The sequence below is a fragment of the Cyprinodon tularosa genome, unplaced genomic scaffold, assembly GCF_016077235.1.
Source record: "Cyprinodon tularosa strain WSP-4 unplaced genomic scaffold, ASM1607723v1 ctg27, whole genome shotgun sequence".
Lineage (NCBI taxonomy): Eukaryota > Metazoa > Chordata > Actinopteri > Cyprinodontiformes > Cyprinodontidae > Cyprinodon > Cyprinodon tularosa.
Window position 1 is genome coordinate 2,222,499 of NW_024038974.1, and position 22,501 is coordinate 2,244,999.

Consider the following 22,501-nt stretch of genomic DNA (forward strand, 5'->3'; position numbering starts at 1 on the left):
GGCGCACCGGACTAAAAGGCGCACTCTCAGTTATGTGTCCCATTTCTGTATTTAACACACACATAAGGCGCACCGGACTATAGGGCGCGTTTTTTATATACAGGTACAAGTCCTCTACTACCTTTAAATACCTCTACTGCGTATTTAAAAATACAGCTGTGTATGACTGTGCTTTATTCATGTATTTATTACAAAGTATTAATCAAACCTGGCAGCTGGCCGTGAGACAAACACATCGCAGATGACACAGCGCTGTGATCACTCCTAAATTAACTTAAAATCCTGAAACCTGCTGACGGAATATGTTCGCTTTTATTGCCGGTATCCTGGTGCCTGCAGCTAAAATTATTTAGATGAAAAACACCTGCCAGCAGCCGCGGTGAACCCCAGGCTGCCCAGCCTACAGGCTGCTGATGAAGAGATTTCTGCTGTCAGCGCACCGCTGGTATGTGGGGGTCTGAGCGCCTCCGACAGAAATAGATAATCTGGATGAACTGACTGCAATTATTAAGTTTTCAGGTGGCCTTTCTCACTTAAAAACATATTAAAACTACTTCATTCCCACTGATCACAGCAAATATAGCTGCAAGATTTAGATTATTTAGATGAAAAACACCTGCCAGCAGCCGCGGTGAACGAAAGGATTTCTCCTGTCGGCGCACCGCTGGTATGTGGGGGTCTGAGCGCCTCCGACAGAAATAGATAATCTGGATGAACTGACTGCAATTATTAAGTTTTCAGGTGGACTTTCTCACTTAAAAACATATTAAAACTACTTTATTCCCACTGATCACAGCAAATATAGCTGCAAGATTTAGATTATTTAGATGAAAAAACACCTGCCAGCCACCGCGCTGAAGAGGAGGAGACGCGCCCACAGGCTGCTGTTGAATTAAGTTTTCAGGTAGAAAAATACAGCGGGAGCAAAACTGAGTATGATTGTGCTTTATTAATGTATTTATTACAAAGTATTAATCAAACCCATCAAAGTCATCATCCTCTGTTTCTGAATAAAACAGCTGCGCTAAATCAGACATGCCCATTTCCCCTTCTGCGCTGTCAGAGTCACTTTCCGTGCAGCGCAGCTCCTCAGAAATAATGCCGGCTTTTGCGAAAGCTTGAACAACAGAGCCAGCAGACACGTTAGTCCAAGCATCTACAATCCATCCGCAAACGGTGGCGTAATCTGCCCGGCGCTGCCTTCTTATCCTGAAACTGTGGTCTCCGTCGGTCATCCATCGCTCCCACGCCGCTCGCAGCCTTACTTCGAACGGCTGCTTCACACCGATGTCGAGCGGTTGAAGCTCCTTTGTCAGACCCCCGGGATAACGGCGAGCACAGCGTTCATTGATTCACCTTTTTTTCACATCGGCTGTGAGATGGGCACGCAGCGATGGTGATGCGTGGAAAAAACCACCTAGTCTTCTCACATACACCTGCCTCAGCCACGCATCCATCTAGCCTTTTCCATTTGCGTTAATATCATATGTCATCAGAGCGCTGTCTGTCTCGCTGGCAGCTCCCAGATCAGCTTCTCTGATTGGTTGATGCGGCGCGTCCAGCAGCAAAACTTCAATTTTTCCATCTGAGCAGCAGCAGCGCGTTGGCGGTGCTTCAGATGCTTAAACGCTCCCGACGTGCTGCACCAAAACGCGCTGCGGGACCTTTTGCTGCACCTATATGCGCGTCAACCATTGACTTTGCATGTAAACTCGCTGCTTCTGCTGCACCTGCTGGGTCCGGTTCACACCGATGTCGAGCGGTTGAACAGCGAGCACAGCGTTAATTTGTTTCCCCATGTTTTTCACATCAGCTGTGAGATGGGCACGCATGGAGTTACATATTAACAGCGATGGTGATGAGTGGAAAAAAAACACCTGGTCTCCTTACATTCAGCCACTCTTTCATCATCTCCTCAATGAGGTGGTCTCAAAAGTCGCAGTTACAACACACATAAGGCGCACCGCACCATAGGGCGCACCGCACATTTTGAGGGAAAAAAAAGACGTTTAAGTGCGCCTTATAGTCGTGAAAATACGGTACTATGTCATCAATATCTACCTGCTACTTTGTGATATATATTGATACACTGAAGCAAGAACACAGACAATAAAAAATGAGAAAATATTAGATCAACTCATAAATACTGCTGAGACATTCTAAATATTCATGTTCAGCCTATGAAGGGGTCAATAATCATTAAGGATTAATCTGCAGCAGCAACCTTAACACAATGTACCATAAACAGTGCATGAACTATCAATTTTTATGATTTAAAATGAGGTGTTCAGTCCTCTACTCTCCCATCATTACCTCGTGTCCCTCCTCCTTTGTATGGTGAGCATGTGTGTCTTTCAATACAGTGTTTAAGGCTGGGCTTGTTAACATGTTCTAGCTCACTGATTCCTCTCAGCACCCCAGGGTAGGGACACAGAGCAGAGCCAGGTGAGGAAGAGCAAGAAAGGAAAAACAAACAATGCGACACCTCAGTAGTATCACAGCTGCCTGCTTAAGCAACACAATTTAATAAGGTTTGTTCAGAATGTTCAGCATTTTTTTTATAGCCAAAAATAAATATTTAAACAAAAGGCAAAAACAGCATTTAAAAAGAGAGCAGGTTTCATCTATGCTATCAACCTTGATTTACTGACAGTTACATCTGGTTGGTATAAATGTTGATATAAAAGTCAAACATATGCAAAATTGAATGCATTTGAGACCATACATATACATACATAGTAAGAAGTATAAATATGAAGAAGCAGGTCTTTCAGGAAGCATAACCATTACCTGTTTGTGGTTATATGGGGCGGAGCATGAAATGAAGGGAGTGGGTTTTAGGGAGAGATTGCATATGGTGTCATTTTGCAGGCACCTCTGCACTCACCTGGAACAGAGCACTTCCCCTCCCAGAGTCTTATCAGTTCCCAGAGGAAATACCTGCCGCAGGTAAACACGACCCTTCGACCCCGCTTCCATCCACTCTGCTTGACTCTTAGTGGACCGACATCCACGTCTGGGAGCCCCTTTAAATCCAAATGTAGGGATTAGCTCTGCAACAACCTCTAACACCCAGCTCAAAGAGTCCTGCCTGTGTTCAGACCAGATTTGCTGACAACCTTTTGGCCTCCTGCCCCAGCTTGCTTAAATGTTGTTCTTCATGCACGAGTGAGGGAACTTCTTTACCAACTATAGCCTCTCCTATCCTCCAACCACTAGTCCCTCAGTCTCAAATGTAATCTTATCTCCATATCAGCAGGTGTAACTGAATATCCCTGCTATCAACCATGGTCTCCTCAGCTCTGTTTAGCATTGTCAGAGGAGTGATTTATTCAAGAAGAAACTGAATTAAATACTACATCATGTGTCAAAGGAAGCGCTGTGTTTGTAATGGAAGTTAGCTTCATTAGAGTGTGAGAAATATGATAAACTTTCAAAGTGAGCCCATTAAAGAATGGTTGTAATTAAATCAGAGACGTACTCTACTTTTAATGACTTTAGAGCATAATTAATTCTCCTCCAGTATCTCAAACAGATTTTTCTAATAAATATGTGGGTGGTGATTTATTTAATTACTTCCCTAAGAATTTTGAAATAAGAGTTGATCTATGAAATTTGACAGTTGTGATGGGACAAACGCCTCACCCTCATTATTTTACGGATGACATGCATCCAGAACGTGCAGACGAGCGTTTCCACCCTTGTGACTCAACAGCTTTGGTAAAAAGAGTGCAAAAGCTTTCTATGCTTGTGGTTTATTTCTCAAAACATACCTTAAATGATTTGGACCTCACAAGGTTAAAATCTAATTTAAAGCTAATAAGATACACCAAAAATATTCTCAATATCTATGAAAATGAAGCTAAAGTAAAGGAGATGAATGTGGAAAATAGGAGAATTTGCTTGCTGTTTCTGTAGAATTGGAGAAGGAAGGTCTGGAGAATGTAGGTCTGTGTTGGCAAAATACCAAAAGGTATCAGCAATGATATTAGAGATGCAATTTATGCTCTAGAAAAGGGTGACTTTAACATTTCTATATCCAAATTATAATTCCTATGTATTTTACAATGTAAAGAGATCAAAAGTCAGAACAGCTGCCAACAGGAGTGGGAATCCCATTGATTTTACCCTAAAGTTTCAACATGCAGTGCTTAGAAAAAACAAAAAGATTAATATAAAAGATGAACATTTCCTGACAAACAATGACCAAACTTGATTTTGTTGCCATGAGAAAGTCAGATCATCCTTTAGATTTAAAACCTTGTTTCCAATTAAACTTCTATCCAACCAAGCATAGAAAATCAGCAATTCCACTCCTTTCCACTTGTTGAATATGATGGCAGAAGGGCAACCGTTTGGGATGGAGTCTTTGGACCAAATATACTTAAGAGTCTGGATTTTAGAAAGAATCAAAGTTTTGGGATTGAAACGTCAAATTTTAAACCTGGTCTGATTTAAATTCTTTAGTAGGACCCAAATTTATACAATATATAACAATGTGAGATTCTGATACACCATAGAGAAAACTAAAGCAAGCTACTGCTAATGAGTCTTGGGCTGTCAGACTGTTTTAAAATAATTTCAAAACCTGGGAAGGACCGATCATTCATGTTAGCTTGAACTAATTCTGATTTTACAAATTTTTTTAATTATATCAAAAAAGTTGGCCACATTTATTTAAAACTAATTTCTTGCACTTGGTATGAATAAACAAAAATAATTTGGAGTTTTTCTGTTCATGAATGAAAGTGTTTCATGCTAGAGCCACATTTACCCATATGTATTATAACTTTCTGAATCATGTCCTATAGACATCAAGTGAAGGAGAGGATGGTAAGGTTTGGAAGCTTTCCTTGTGGACCTGTTAAAAGGTAAGATTGTCCTAGTCCCACAGTTGCGTCTATAAGAGCCCAGCAGGACAGAGCGTGCAACAACACAGTCCGTTAAAATCGGTTGCTTACCCATCCCCAAGCACCACATTAACATGGGTCAGGGTTACTTTCTAAACTCTGGGTCACCAACATTGCCCATCATTCCAGTCCCTCGCCCCTCTGCCACCGTTACCTGAGCCATGCAGGTAAATGCTTGACTTTATTTGATGGATGTGGTTTCCCACGGTGACAGTGATGTATGCAAGCACATTGTCCCCTCCCCCTGTTTAGTGGAGACTCATAGTTGAGTGGTGATTTCAAGATGATAATCTCCTTGGCACACTCATTTGCCAGCATAGGCAAGCGAAACCGGAGAGGACAAGACATCCTATGTGAAGCACCTGAGTGCACGCCTCATCAGGCGTAAACAAAGGGACCTCATATCTTAAAGACATAAACAAACATAAAAAACAACACATTGGGGTCATGGATGACTCTTAGTTGGACTCCAATTTCTTTATATTTTGCCTCCCAGAAACCAGACATTGCTGTAATTCTCTATAGTACTAAAAATATAGTACTGACAAGCAATATTGCAATAGATCTTATTAATATTTGTAGGTCCCCCAAAGATTCTCTATTTAGGTCAGAATTTTTGCTAAAAATTCTTACGATTATTCAAATTTGAAGAAAAACTAAAGGCAATGATTAGTTCCAACCAAAAAATCACTCTCAAAAAGTACACACCCTAGATCTAATATAAAAAAGTGACAGTAGATGTTGAACCTATTAAAAAGATGGCCTTTGCTGTAAAGCATGGAGACCACAGGTATGAAGTATTACATTTAGCTTTCTGTGGTTTACAGGGTGGTGTTCAATTTGCTGCAGAGCTTTAAAAATTTGTAAAAAAAAAAATCATTTTAGGTCCTGGTTTAGGTCCTTTAGTTAAAAAGACTAAACTGGAATTTTCTGGGGAAAATAAGGATAGAAACTGGACAATCTTAAATGCCCAATGTATTGTTAGAGCTAAAGGATATTACATCTCCCAAGTTATGTGTCTGCTCTTTGCTGGATCACGTCTTTTTTTTAGCCTTGCACTTCTTTGTTAGTCTTTAACTTGTTGATTTATAATTATTTTGAATAACACTGCATAATATGTTATCATTTTTAGAAAAAACATTATTACAATGTTATTATTACAATGTTACCATAATGATGGGACAAAACAGGCAAAATAGCCTATATAAAGAATTTCTAAAAAATTTAAAAAATTTCTGCAATATTTCAAAAATATTTACAGAACTTTTGGGAGAAAAGTAAAGACAACTTAATTTTTTTTAGCTATGAACTGTTTAGGTGCATATGTTGCTATTTGCAGACTTTAGTGATTTCACTGGGTTTTTTAATTTGGGCATGCTTTCTCTGGATCTAACTTTCCCCAAATTACAACTTGATTAGCCAAAAAAAAAAAAAAAAAAACATATATGTGTTTCAATTTTCTTCTGTGACAAACCCCTCTTGTATTTCCACCTCTCTCCTACTTGTCATTAGTAGAAAGCCTTACAGAGATAAGCAGTGACAATGGCTGGTGTGGAGGCCTGGATCACAGTTGTTTTTATCTCTCACTCCATCTGCAGCCTGTGGCGTCTCTCTCAGAGGATGTTGTTTAGCCAAGTCAAACATTCAAACATCCTGTGGCATCATCCTGCCTATATAGCTGTGCATCAGTGTCTCACACACAAAAACACACCCAGACACAACCCTTGTTTTATAGAACTTCACACTTTGCTGAGTTCTGGCACTGTGGATGGTACACAGGCATGAGAACGCCATTTGATCTCATAGGAGTGCCAGATAGATTTATAATTATTGCTTGTAATCAATGTAGTTATTGTATTCATATCTAATTACTTCTGTAATTAATGTACAACCTGTACATTATTTACAAGGGAAAAAATTTGATTTCAAATCTCCCCTTAAAGAGCATTTTGGACAAGGTAAAAGCAGCTCAAAAATGAAATAAAATACCACACACTCCGTAAATACACAAATTGTAAATAACAAAGGTAATTGAAAATGGACGCAATCTAATTAAAAGATATATCTTCAGTTTGATTATAAGCAAAGTTCCCCTCCTAATGTTTACATCCAGTTATCTAATCAATGATAATGAAATGTTTAAATTCACCTCAATGAATAATTGGGTTTAAACAGCTTTTATTATCAGTGATAAGCTATTTTGAAATAAAAGTATTTCATAAAAGGGAATAAAAAGTTTGATGTTTGCAGTGACATAGCTGATGAAGCCTCAGTATATTTACAGTGATACATTTCAAACTGTGGCTTTATTCTGGGTCAATCTTACCAGAATATAAGAGCTTTAAAGAGACATTTAATACAATTAATCTTCCATAATCACGCAAAGTATTTTAAAAAAGTGATCAGAATCAGAATCAGAAATACTTTAATAATCCCAGAGGGAAATTACTTTTGTTACACGCTCCATTTACAGTTTTACATGATATATACACACATCCAACTATACAATATAATAAAAAAAAAAAATAAGAATTAATAAGAGATAAAATATATACACATATAGCTCTTCTGTATATATATCTGTACATATATCTATGCGTATGTAAAAACTAAATCCAAATAAAGTGAAAAGTCCAAGTAAAGTGATGCATCTCTTTTTGTGTCCTCAAAAGAAATACACAATTTTATTCTAAAAAATAAATGCAAGCTGCATCTTGAGCTTTGTTTTGTTCATTACAAAAACATTTTGACATTATATGAGGCTTCAGAATGTATATAATCTAACAACATACACAGATCTTTCCTATTGTTCAGATATTAAGTTTCTCTTCGAGCCATGAATCGTGGTGACAGCAAAAACATTGAAAGACTTTGACTTAGCTGGAGAACAATAAAAACACTGATTTCCCTCTAGCATTTAAAAATAAAAATGCACAATATTTCTTTAACTGTGTTAACAGGCCCACTTTCACACAGTTCTGATATAGTGACTTTTTTTTTAAAGCTAACAAAACAAGAAAATAACCACAAGATTTGACAATCAACCCTAAAAGCGTAAATACTTATATTTCATGAAAACCTTAAACACTTTTTTTTATGATGTTACATCAGGTCTGCATTTTTTATGCAATGAGTTTGGCATTTTTTTTTCTATGTATTTCCTTTTGGGTGAAAAGTGCTCTTTTATTTTGTGAAAACTAGATTAAAAGTTTAAAACTGACCCAAGTGGAATGCTCACAGCTTTAGGCAACCACAACCATGCTTCACAGTGGGTAGGGGAACATAACGTGTGTGGTGTTCATTTAGTACCAAAAATGTAATTTGGCATGTTCAATATATAGATATTTCTCTATGACAGAATGTAACAACAACAACAACAACAACAAGATGAAAACTTGTATTAGAGTTGTCAAATCGCTATGATGGAAACCCTTCCAATTGTGTATTATAAGTAGTTTATGCAGCACTTCTAAATTTAAACTTTGGCTGGTCTCTGTTAACTTTCATCTTCTTTTTTTTTTTCCTAAAAATTGCTTACCTGACTACACTCACTCGCACACATATGGAGACACACACCTCTTCGGCATTAAGAGAGAGGAAGCCCCAGAGCAAGCAGGTTAATATCAGGAGCACTTGACAACAATGGGGTGTTATGAGGTGCTGCAGTGGTAATAAGGTCTTTGTTGGGACTCTAAAGCACAGCCACATCACATCATTACTCATCCTGGGAGACCAGGCACTAGTAGGCATGGCAACCGGGACTTGGCTGAAACCAGAAGCAAGACCAGAATCTCAATGTAGAAAGGGGAACACACAGAAACACACATGCGCACACACACAACAGTGTTCTGGTGAGATGAAAAAGTTCAGAAGCAGCCTTGGTGACCACAGACTGGAACCTTCAAAATGAGAGAATCTACAATGTCAAAATTAAATTTATTTTTCATGAGAAATATGAGAAAATCAGTTTTAAAGAGTTGCAGTTGAAATTATACATCACCCCTGAACTTTGATGCTGGTATATCTAAAATAGCTAACTTTGATAAAGTCAGGGTGAAATTGAATTGACCATCTAGTCAGACAGGAAATTGAATCAGTTAGCCCATGCTGAGTGTATGAATGGATAGATTAGGAGTGGACAGTGTGCTGGGCAGAGGTATGCAGCGGTGTGAGAGTTTCCTCCTGCAGGTTTCTGGGAGTGTTGGGTCAGCACAGAGCGGTCAGCAGCTGCTGCCTGGCCTAGGTCCCACAGTTCCCAGGCTGGGGGGATTGACAGGCCAGTAATAAAATCAGGCGCCCTGGTTGGGCTGTGTGCAGCCCATTGTTCCCCCAGCAAGGCCCACGGCTGCTGTTTACTTTCTCCCATATGCATTATTCAACGGCACAGGAGCTCCCGGAGAAAGGGGCCCTATTCAGGGATCCTCTTGCCCTTGTTTTGTTTTGCTAATTTTCAATTAAAATAAACCATCTCTTGCCAGTGCCATGGCTGAGTGGGGAAACAGAGTGGGACACTGTCCCTGTCATTTGGGACGTCTGAGGAGATTAGACAGAACGTGTAAACGGGAAAAGTGGGATGTATCATTCTTAACTGTTGGTGATATGTTTTCTATGGAAGGATTTAATTACAGACAATGAATATTGTTGCTCTTTCAGATTGGAGCATAAGCCTCTGCCCCATCTTCATGTCGATGTTTTTTATGTTTGACTTATTTTATCTGTAAAAGAAGAAATCAACATCTTTAAGATTTTCTGTCTGAAGTCAACATGTTTCCTGTTGAAGACGGCTGTAAATCTCATCCTTGAGGTCGCAACAGGAGGATTCCCATATGTTAAGGGAAAGTGTGAACGGATCATAAAGACGATGACTCTTCAATAATGACTCCCAAAGGTCATTAAATGAAGCCAGCCAGGGCAACCTGGACTAATCAATAAGTCCAGTGATAGTTTCCACTTTAGCCTGTTATTATTCTCACAGGAAGGGGTTGGGCCATCCTGCTAGAGAAAGGGGACAGATGCAGGGACAGTGGGGAGTTTGCAGAGCTAAAGATTCACCACACATCTGTCACTTCAACCAGAGCGGTAGCATAAAGTCTGCCCCCACTGAGTGCATGCCTTCCTTCCTAATGTGATGCCTACCTGTGGCTTAGGTCTACCATATGTCTCCTCTGAAAACCTTGCCTGCCTATAATCCTCACAGGTGTCTTAATGTTTTACTTTAACATCCTAGATAGTTTTATAAATCCTCATCGATAACCTGAGGCCACTGACAGGAAGAGGTAGAGTTGGAGGTAGAGACTGTGACTTAGACAACTTTTATTGTCATTTTTTATACACAGAGTGCATACAAAAGAAAATGTATTTTTGTACAGCTTTCATGACATTAACATTCCTTAAAGTGTGGCAAAGATTAAATGTAAACAGTCTGGGGGTGAAAAACTGAGAAGTAAAAACATGGTGCAAAGAAACACATTGATATGGAAGTTCAGAGCATTAAATGTAAGGTGCGTATATGTAGTGTTGTGGTTTGGTGTTGTCAGTGTGATGCAGAGTCTGTGACGTGATTTAGAGTTTTCTTAACAGTTCAGTTGTCTGATGGCAGTGGGTAAGAAGCTGTTGCGGAATCTGCTGGACCTGCATCGATTGCTTTGAAGCCTCTTCCCAGAGGGCAGCAGGGAGAACAGTCCATGGTGGGAGTGTGAGGAGTCACTAATGATGTTACGGGCTCGGGACATGCAGCGTTTAGATGAAATGTCTTTTATGGAGGGAAGAGGAGCTCTGATTATCCTCTCTGCTGTTCTCACTACTCTTCTCACCTTCTTCCACTCCGTAGTGCTGCAGCCTTCACACCACACAGTGAGACAGCTGGTCAGAGCGCTCTCTATGGTGCTTCTGTAGAAGGTGGTGAGGATGGTTGGTGCAGGTCCTCTCCTCATCCTCCGCAGGAAGTACATGCACATTTGTGCCCTTTCGACCAGTGAGGAGGTGTTTACAGTCCAAGTGAGGTTGTCTATGATGTGTACCCCCAGGAATTTGGCACTGTTGATCACCTTTACTGCTGAGCTGTAGAGACAGACGAGTGGCGGGAATGAGTTTAATGTTTTCAAGAAAACTCATAAACAAGTTTCTAATCTTTTCAGGATTCTGGTGGAGACATGAATACTTTTGTTTGTTTACTTTCCGAAACCTGACAGCAGGGTAATGACGTCACTGAAGAAATGTGGCACTGACTGGATCACCTGTAGAGGCTTATGAAGCCAGGAGACAAGGCTAGCAGAGTAGGGCTTATTGGTAGTGAGTAACAAAGCAGAATGTAAAGATTGGTGATTGGTCAGGCCAGAATCATGAGGCTTTGGCCCTATTTTAGCTACAGATGCACAGATTAATGTTTTTAGGATTCAATCTTATATCAATAAAGAGGCTGATTTTAAGAGCCAATATACAATACTGATCCGATAATACTGTTTATTGACTTAACCTTATACCTTGCCATGTAAATATAGTTTCAAAAGATAAAAAACTGACACAGACATAAATCTTCACTGGCTGCAGTGTGTGCTCTGCGTGATGATGGAATCAGAAGTGGCATCAAAACATTGAAATCACTAAATCACTGAAACTGTATTGCTGTGTATAATATCAAAAAGAATAGAAATGACTAGATCGGAATACTGGATCAGTTATTTAATTGTCAGTTATATCAGATCCAGCTAATTACTCAATATTGGAGCTGACATCCAATCGGAATATTGGATCAGTCTCTATTTTTAGCGGTCGAATATAATGTGCGGATCAAATAACCCATACAGCTCAAAGACATATTAGTTTTTAAACCCTTACCCAGTAACCGAAGGTTAAGGATGACGTTGGCTGAACATCATCTGAAAGTCAAATATTAAATGTAAAGGTTTGACATTCATGTTACCTGAGTGTTCAATGGCTAAGATAATGAAACCAGTTTTCATTTTTAATACATTTTTGCAGCTGTGAGTAATCTTTTGTATCAAGGTTGGAAATAGGGTGGAGTTCTGACATTTAACAGATGTTCTGTGAATGTCCATAGGATGTTCTTATAAAATGTGATTATAAAAAACTTCCATACTGCATGGATCCTCTTTATGTATAACTATGCACCATTGTCTAAAGAGAAACTCCAATTTCCTGTCCTGCTTTGCATTTATTCTAACGTTAAGTAAACATCTTTTACAACATCTAATAAAAATTCATTATTTAAGAATAAAAATTATGGTGAACAAACAAAGGGGGCATTCTAGCCATATGACTGAGCCGCCTCAACTTGCTCCTTTTGACGTGGAGTAGCAGCGGCTCTACTCTGAGTCCTTCCCGGATGACTGAGTTTTTCAACCTATATCTGAGGCAGAAACCCTGTGGAGAAAACTACTTTCGGCTGCTTGTATTGTGAATCTTATTCTTTTAGTCAACACTCAAAGCTCCTGAAAAGAGATGAGGGCAGAAATGTAGGTAAATTAAGAGCATCGACTTTTGACTCAGCTCTCTCTTAACCATGACAGACCGATACCGTGCCCACTGCTGACACAGTACCAATCGCCCTACCAATCCCCCTGTCAATCTCCCACTCCATTTTCCTCATTGGTGGACAGCAAACCAAGGCACTAGTACTCTTGCACTTAAGGCAGAACATCTCCAACCTGGAGATGGGCCTCTTCTCATTTCCAACTCAAGACAATAGTTTTGAATTTGATCCTCATCCCGGCTGCTTCACACTTTTCTGCAAACTGCTCCAACAAGGGCTGTAGATGTTTGTGTTTATGCATTTAGCAGACGCTTTTATACAAAGCAACTTACAAAGTAGACATAATTTTACAGTTATGATCAATATGACGATAAGGAAAAATCCCTTGTCAGAATCAGTGGTGACAGCAAAGTGAGAGAGGGACGGAAGTGCAGAAAGAGTAGTAGAGGGTTACAGAGGTATGGGTAATGCTAACTGCATGCCATAGAGGTACCAGAAGCAGCTAGTTTACATGCAAAGTCTATGTTTGACGAGCATCATGGAGCATCAAAAGGTCCTGCAATGCGTTTCGAACATCAGGAGAAGCACATCTTGATGCGTCTGAGCAGCTGAAGCAGCGCCTTATGAGTATCTGACCACGGGATGCACTGCACAAGCAGCAGATGTTGGATTTGAAAAAAATTTGACTTTTGCTGCTCGATGCACCACATTACCCAATCAGAGAAGCTGATTGGTTGATGTGCCACATCAAAGTGGAAGTGTCCTACCCTTCTCAGGGAGACTTGATTATCCATGAATCGAGGTGAGTCCGACTTTTTCCAACCAAAACCTCTCTGTCTCACCCACCTGCTCAGGCTCCTTCCCCACCAGAACATCCGACATCCTGAGAGCCAGCTTCTGCAGCCTAGAATTGAATCGCCAAAGTCTCTGTACCCAACCGTCACACATTTCACATTACACCAAATACCTTTGGCCTCTCCCAACGATGGTGGGCAAATCAGAAGGAGGCCCAAGTTTTCTCTTCGAGCTAAATGATGAAGTTTATGCAAGTCTTTATTTCCTTGTTTATTACAGGTGTACAGATTCAACTGTGATTACATCCCCAACTCCACTGCTTTCTCTATGTACGCCTGTGGCCCTCTTAATTGGACCCTCCTCTTATGGGATAAATTCGACTAACATGTTACAGGGAGGAAAAGAAATGGTGATTTCATCACAATATTTTGTATGTGATCATTAATAGATGTAAGCTATTTTTGGATATTCATGTTTGTATGTGACTGGCCCATTTTGTAGTTAAATTGCAATGGAAACAAACTTTAATTGTGAGGAGCAAATGACAAAGGTTACAATCAGTGCATTAAGCTGGAACCAAAGCAACAGCAGTTATTACAGTTTGTTGGTTGAAAAGATTAATTAAGTAAGTATTAAGTAACTTTTCGGCATGTTCCTTTAGACCCTCTTGGGCTGGGGATGCCCATCCCTGTTCTAAAGTAAAACACAGCCCTGACCTTGCCAGAGTGCTTTGCCCCTTTATTGTCTGTTTCTACTGTGATGACTACTATCTATGTATACCTGTGGCGTGTACATCCCATCCAGGGGCTCCAGGGATCTCATCTCAATTGGAAACTATCAGGCAAATTTAATTGAAAATGTCTCATCAGTAACCGGGGTCTTCAACCCTGTTCCTACGGACCCACTGTTTTACATATTTTCATTTTTGATAAAGCTCAAAATGGCTTATGTTATCCTGAGCTATTTTTATGGTTATGCTGCTATAGGCCTAGGCTGCTGGAGGACCTTCAGACCACTTTTCATCATTGTGCCTTGTTCCATCTTTGTTTTTTTCAACCCCTTGTTTTACGTTCTTTTTCTCATCATAGTTTACTTCATCTCTCTGTTCCTGTTTGCTTGTGACACCATCCTGAAGAGAAATATCAGCTGGGCATCTGCTATCAACACTTTCATTAATAGATTATATTGACAGGTAGGGACAGGGATGGGTAGAATATCTAAAAAATTTCGAGTAAATGTTTAAGGAAATTATTCAATTGAGATTAATAAAGTATCACTTCATTTAAAAAGAAACTGATCACAGCATTTGATGGAGTATTTAAAAGAATGTAACAAGACAGAATAAAATATTAAAGTCTGAGCAAATTCTGGTATTTTAAGCACCACATTTACATGAATTATAGAAATGAATGACATGTTTGCAAAATAAATAAACTTAAGTAAGTAAAGCAATTTACAATTTCTTTTTTTAACCAAAAATAAAACTTACCAAACCAATCCTTACAGTAAGTAATGAATACATGCTAGAATAGTTTAAAGCAGGGGTCACCGACATAGTGCCCCAGGGCACCATGGGGGCCTTCTAGGACCTCTTGACCATGTGTCGTCAGCATCCTCTGAAAACAAAAACAACTCACCAGTGGGCTAAGATTAACATTTATTTTACTTCAAAAATGTATATAGCATGTATAGAGATTTCATAATAACAGTATGTAAAAGAAAATGAGAAATTACAGAAACAATAAAAACATGTTTTTTATGTATGAAGTTTAGGCGTATGCGATCTCTCTAGTTCATTGGGCAGTATTTGTAGCTCTTCCTATGACTCAGTACCCATGACATATCTGCAGTTTTTTGTATATCAACTTGATTTCTAAATATCATAGATTTCTCAGGAGATCGAATGTAAGCTTGTGTTGAAAAAAGTATACTAATTTTTTATTTTTAATTGTCAGCTTATATCTTGAATGATATTTCCATTAAAACCAGCTTGTTCTTGTACTTGAAAATGTATCTCTGAGTAATAATACCTAATAATAAAGTGGTTCAAGTAAAGGTATAAAGTATGGTGTAATGGTCTAATAGAGTTAATGCAACTAGTTACATTCACACCAACTAGTTACAGTTAGTGAATTCACTAACTGTAACTGGTTACTTGTTGCATTTATTTGTCCTAGTTACATTTGGTAAATGTAGTAAACATAACTTTAAACTAGACACATTGACTCTAACTAGTTACTTTTATTCTAGTAAATGCCATTCCTAGGTGTAGGTATGGTAGGAAACAGATGATGGATGGAAGGTGCCAGGAGTAAAGGAACCAATATTATTTGTAACTCCTCAGGAAGTGATTATTGACATGGAAGCAAGTAATGACAATTAATTTCTCTCTATCACATCTGCATAATAAAACTTTTTGAACATGTTTTGTGTCTAAATTTGTTGAAAAAGGATCATCTTATATAGGTGGTTATATATGTCTTTCTTTCACTTCAGTGAAACGACGCTGAGCTTAAGCAGTCAGAGAGTTATGTTACTGGTGGAACTTGGAAGAGCATGTGCTTGTATGACTTGGACAATGATTTTAAATGGGAGATTTTATATGTTTTCATTCAGAAATAAAGAGTTTTCCAACTGTTATTTTTCTTAAAATTTCTTGCACTACTTCACTGGCTTCAAAAACACCTGTTCACTGTTCCATGGATATGCCAGCTGAGAGCTTCTCAGCAGGGATGAAGTGCTTGTTGTATACCAACTCCTTTGCACACAATAAACCACTCACGTATCTCCAAACTATCTAAAACCTGAACTGACTGCAACTCTCCAACAAATACCCGTATTTGAATGAATAATAAAGCTGTTTCACTGCCTACCAAATCATTTCCTGAAGTAGTCACATCGTACAGTTGGGTAGCCAGGCATTGGATGTCATTTTTTTCCCGGCTCCTCCCGTAGATGAAGTAAGCCTTGATATGTGCTTTACCCCCCTTTGCCTATGACTGTTACTCGACACACACTATGTAGCCTAGGCTCAACTTTTTACAGCACTACAAAATAATTAATTCAGAACGAAGAAAACACAGCACACAAATCTAAGAAAAATAGAATAAAAAATAGGATTTCTTTAGTCCCCTAATTTCAGTATAATTAAATAAAATCCATAATTTTCCTCCCACTTTAATATTATGATCTCTCTTCTGGCTTTTGACATATGCTCCAATTAAATACAAGTTTTAATGCTGCATAAAGCTGACAGTGTATTAGTACTTATTCAAAAATATCTGTTAAACCTTTTAACAGAAAATATATGTTAAACCAGAGATAGCCACCATTACAATAGCTTCTGTTATCTATCAAATGTTGATAATTACACAGTTTAGCAGCATATTGTTACAGCCTGTTTTAGAGGGCAGAATCCAATTTTTTTTCCAAACAAAACATTGCATACATTAACTGTCATATTCAACGGCATTGACTGATGATTCGCTTCAGTCTAGAAAGAGAAATAATTTCTCTTTGGCTTGCCATCTTAGCCCATTAGAGCCTGGTGAGTGGGGATGTGAATGTGGAGGGCCTCTTGGCATGGCTGAACGCACTATATTCCCCTGCTGTGTGCAGGTGAGCACTCAATGCAGTTCTCAGCACCTGCCCTCTTTGTTTCGCTTGTTGATGGCTTTATGGCGTGAAGGGGATCCGTCTGTCTGGCTCTCGTAAAGGCAGCAGTGCGAGGCCCAGTAAAAGCCGCATTGGTGGCATGGCATTGTGTGGGGCCTGCGTAGCTCCCAGAGTGACCCCACTAGTGACACATAGAGCTTGTTTTAATACCTAACATAAATAATGCAAATCTTTAAAGCTCACTTTCTACAGAGAATTCAGGAACTATTAGAATAAATAGAGACAAATACATTAATATAAAAAATATAACAATTTGTATAATGGATAACTGGCTTCAAGGGGATGTTTTGAACAGTCAAGGTGGTCATTTAGGCATTACCCAATATTTCACCAGTGATTAAACTTTACGTTACACAATACAAAAGCATTCCTACATACACAATGAGCTTAACATGGATTTAAAAAATAATGATTGTAGGTAATGTTAATTTTATAGTGAAAGCTTATATTTCCCAATCTACATATGTGTTTGTATCTACAGTACAGATGTGTTTGCATCTCATGCTTTGCTACTCCTCATTCTGGTTATTTATACATCATTAAATTTAGCTATAAAATACATTTCTATTGATATATCTTTCATAAATAATGCAAAAATGATCAAATTAAGAAAAGGTATTATGTAATCTGCATCAACACACATATAGTATGTTATATGTGTTAACCACTTCCTATCTATATATTTAATTATCTATATAATTCTATAATTTTCAAATTTACTATATATATATATATATATATATATATATATATATATATATATACATGTACCCTTACCCTTTTTACTAACTTCTTGTTTTTAGCCATAACAACTGCAGTCAATGGTATGTTTCTCCTTTAAATAAATTGTTATTCCATATCACAGTAAAAGAAATCGCCACATAAAGTTTGTCATTCAAACTTATTTAATACCAAGTTCCTGTTTTGGTATATTCATATTTTCTCTCTAATCGGAAGAAAGTGATGAAAAAAAGTAAAAATAATTTTTCATCTTACACATGGTCTGTTTTTCTTAGGCTGTGAAAAACCTGCATTAATCTTCTAATTTCAATGGGATAGCGTCAACAGTGTTGCAGCACACTGCTCGCTTAGGGATGGAGTAATCAAAGAGGACACATTTCCGCAACAGAACGGATCAAAAAGGAGCAAAAAGGAATACTTTCTTTCTTTTCCTTCTGGTTGGCAGATCTGCACCCAATGATGCCTCCTTCTCCTAAAGCTGTTATCATATTTATTTTGAGTATAGACTCAAAATAAAATAGCATAGAGGCAATAGAAACCATAAGAAATGTGTGTGTGTGTAATTATCAATTGTTTTGATTCGGCTGCCTTCATGTTTGTTTTTAAATTACATGTTATGCTATAGTTGTCTTAGTTGTCAGGTTGGAACCAACAGACAATCGATCAACATTAAAAACTGACAGCTTCCCTAACAACACCTTCTCTTGGGTGAAAATTCCGCCAAATAGAGAAACAGGAACCACACACTGTCAACTGATTCAGTTTGTTGTGGGGAATAAAATAGCAATCCAATTCTCAGGATACAGTTTATGCTTCTCTTCTATTTCAGCCAATCTGATGTTTAAAACGGAGACATAAAAGGTAAAATAGACTTTAAACTGTTATATACGTTTAATTATTAAAAAATATAGATATTCTAAATATATAATATTCTGAAAATATAAAGATTTTTTTTCTTTCTATAATTTTTGTTTGTTTTGCTTTCACCAAAAAAGAAAAAAGAAATAAAGCTTCATGTCAGCATAAAAATAAACGTTCAATAACACCAGTTGCTTGGCCAGTATTCATTCATCCTGTTTAAAATGTGGCTATTTTGGGGTCCTGATATAATATCAGCTAACTAAAGACATGAAAGTCCAGCATGGTATATAAAACTAATTAATGGAGGCACATTTTTACCACCAGGAGACAACAGTGTTCATCCACCATTTCACATTGTCTAAAGAAAAGTAACACTTGCTGTTTTTATATGTTAAACCAAATTTCCTTGTATTTATAGTGTGTAGCTGCAATTCCCTAAAACAATCACACCAAGCAATTTAAATCCAGGATCCTAGCTGCAATGCAACAGTGCAACCAATTGGAGCACCATGTAGCCCCTTAAAGTAGTACTGTGTAATTTCAACGAAAGGGCCACATTGAGTCTCTAGATTAAATCCTACATTAGAGAACCAGAAATATGACTGACCAGTAAGTCTCAAATTCGTTTTCTTGCCTACCAACAATTCATAGGTTTGCTGGGTCTTGTTTTTGAGGGGAGCTCATGAATGTTATAAAGCAGCACTCTGGGTGACATGACTCGGGTAGAAGATTAGAAGATTAATGCAGTATTTGAGAAGGGTAGTATGCATGGAGAATTGATAATTGCCAATTGGTAGAGAACATATCCTAATATAAACTACTTGGGTCGAAACTTACAATGGGTTGCTTTAAAAAAACAAATTCGGATGGGATATTTTAAACCCAACATTATTAAGTACAAATATTTCTCCGATGCCTAGACCCAACCAGGGAGTTAAGGTAAAAAAAAAAAAAAGGTAATGAAAGTTTGGAAAAATAAAGCTAATTCTCATTTCTTTTACTACCTCTTATTTTAACATATTTTTACACTGCAGAAAATGGAAATCTAAATTAGATTTAAAATAAGAAAAAACAATTGCATTGTCTTATTTCAAGTGCATATTATCTTATTTATCTTATTTTAAGAGTAAAAATATCATTCCATCGGCGAACCATGCTCGAATTAACGGGCAATTTTACTTAATTTAAGAGTGTTTACTTATTTTTAGACGGTTTTTGCAGTGTAAAAGTTTTTTGTGTGATTAAAAACGGTCAAAATTACTCAACAATCTACTAGCTGGTAATATAATATTTTTTTAAATACTCAAAGACTGTTAAGATTCAGATGCTAAAATCACAAAAGATTTTTATGAATACATGTAACTAATTATGATAGACTTCAAATTTGCATTGGAGTCTTTACGGCTGACAAATACTATAGCAGCAAACCTGATAAAGTGGGTCAATGTACGGTGGAGGTCAATGGTTGCACTGAAATAAGCCTGACATTAATGTTTAATTTATATGATTTTCCAGGATATGAAATCTTGCAGATAAGCTAAAGCAAATTAAGTGGCTGAAAGGAGAGTCATGAGCAGCTTGGTATTTAAGATCCTGCCTTTGAGCGAGGGCATCATAGAAACCAATTACCAGACAAGAAATAGATCATTATTTTTTCTTAGAGGGTTTGTTGGGTATGTGGGGTGGGGGCAAAGGTGGTAGCTAAAAGGAAAGGAGAGCTTTCTAGATTGAGGAGAGAGACCACAATAAAGACATAATCATCTACCCTCAACTTTTCCTATCCAACTTTCTGATTTTAATTTGCCGTCTGTGAAGTGGTACCTAATTTACTTTCGCCTCATCCCCTCAATGCACCATTGTTGCCGGCGCTGAGATTCAGAGCTTCCTCTCTTAGCTCACCTCAGCGTGAAATTGGTTTAATGAAGCTGAAAGGTATGGAGCTCTCACAACACTGGATTCCAGTGACACTGCTTGATCCAACCACCCCTCCTCTCCACGCCAACCTCAGCTTCAACGCGTCTCTCTGCACATTCACTCACATTATACTACAAGTTATAATACAGCCACAAAAGATTCCTATCTGGCATATTACATCAGAGCATAATACTATCCCTCTGAGGCCCCAAAACCTCAGGCAAATACTAAAAATAAAGTGACTTACATGGCATTCTTGAGGCACTTCCTGCATTTAAAATCAATCTTTCATTAAGAAAAAATTTAAGTGCCCAAAAGTGAAAGAAGAATTGTAATAAGATCCTAATAAATACGAGAAAGCAGAGATATTCAGCAGAATATAATCAGAGAGTAACCTCACCTGTTTTTCCCACCTCTTCTAATCTGACCCTGTGAAAGGTGTTCTCGTGTTACCTGTCATCCTGGGTGTGTCTTTTAATGGGAATGGGAAGGAAGTCCTGTGGGATTGTGGTGTGTGTTAGTTACATTAATATGATCCCTTCAACTCATATCGCTTACTTCTACTCGCCCTCCTTCAGAACAATCAAATGGAAATGTATCTGTAACTGAATATTCTAGCATGTACTACTTCTTTCTAACCTGAGAACCAGTTTAAAGATGGCAAATTTTAAAACAGCTAACATGCAGGTTTATGGACCAAGATGTAGCTATTATCTGCTGGGAAAGGACAGAGATATGCAGCTTTAAAGTGAGTGTTTCACATACCACAGTCACGAACATCAAATAATTTTCATTGGCTTTTAAGTGACGGTTAGTAGTAGTCCTAAAAGTAGCCCATGATTGTGACGCTAAATCTATATCTGAAAATTTGATCTTCATTTCTTTCACATCTTCTTAATATTGCCCCCGCTAACCCTCTTTAGTAATTACCGTCAAATGTCTTTAATTTCCCCTCATTTGAAATACCGCTGCTCTATCATGGCCGAAGAGTTTTATTAAATAAGATAAGAGAATCAAAGAAATCATCATAAAAATAAGCACCCTGCCAGACCGGTTAGGGCAGTTCAAATTGGCCTTTGATTATAAAACAATACAGGTTCAAAACATCTAACAGAGCACTCTTCAGTCTTTAGAAGCAGCTAAGATGGCAATTTTAAAGGAATAGCAGAGATTCTTGGTTTACAATATGGTAGAAGATTCAGACTACCTCTCAGTCGTGTAGTACACAGAACCAGCCCCTATTGAAGACTGTCAAAAAGAACACTAATGTAAAAAGAAACATATAAGATGTTTTGTTTGCCGCTTCAGTCACATGATGTATAAGTAGTAAGCAAATAAGTAAGGGATGGTGTTCTAGTCAGGTAAGACAGAGCTCTAACTATATACACAAATCCCAGTAGCAAAACATGGTTGTGGTGGCATCATAAAGTGGGAATATTGTTGTTGTTTTTTTTACCAAGAAAAGGGAATTAATGGGGATTTGAATGAAGAGCACAAACTGAAACCTGGTTTAGTTAAAGGCCAGTTCATGTGGTCTAGCCCAAGGGAAGGCATCAATCCAGCAGAGAATCTTTAGCAACATTTTGTAGCTTATCATCCAGTATTTTTGACCTTCATCAAGAAGAAGAATGGGAGGGGGGTTCACTAGTCGTGAAAAGCTGGCCAAGACATAGGCCCACATCGTTTCTGCAGGGTTAAAAAAACTGAAAGTGCTTCGTTAATTTAAGCATTCCTCCCTTTACATTTGTCTTCCCATTTTCGTTGCCCTACCCCAGAATATTGTGATAATGTAAAAGTAAGAAATGTGCAAAATTAAAAGTTAACATGTTTGTGGAGTTAAAAAGGGAAGATATTAGGACAGGTTAATCAGATTTCAATTTCTTGGTGTATATCGAATGCAGAGTTTAAGTTCAATCATCTTTTGCCAATACTTTGCTGTTAGATAAGGTTGGAATGATACAATGCTGTTATTTGATAAATAAATATCCGATACATAATGGTTATTTTTCTTATCTAAAAAAAGACCCCTTGTTTTACAGAAATCCTTGTAAAATCCTTGTTTTCTATATCATTGGAAATTAGTTATGAATGTCATTTATTTCTTGAAAAACCT

The 22,501-nt window shown here is 37.9% G+C and overlaps 1 protein-coding gene across 1 annotated transcript in view; it reads right to left on the bottom strand.

Annotated features, from left to right (window-relative positions):
* The window catches only part of LOC119786273, a 98,526-nt gene that overhangs the window by 13,621 nt on the left and 62,404 nt on the right, over positions 1 to 22,501 (bottom strand). Inside the window, exon 5 of the mRNA XM_038289515.1 lies at positions 10,590 to 10,970. Within this exon, the coding sequence (XP_038145443.1) occupies positions 10,590 to 10,970 (381 nt within the window). The remainder of the gene's footprint in view (positions 1 to 10,589; positions 10,971 to 22,501) is intronic.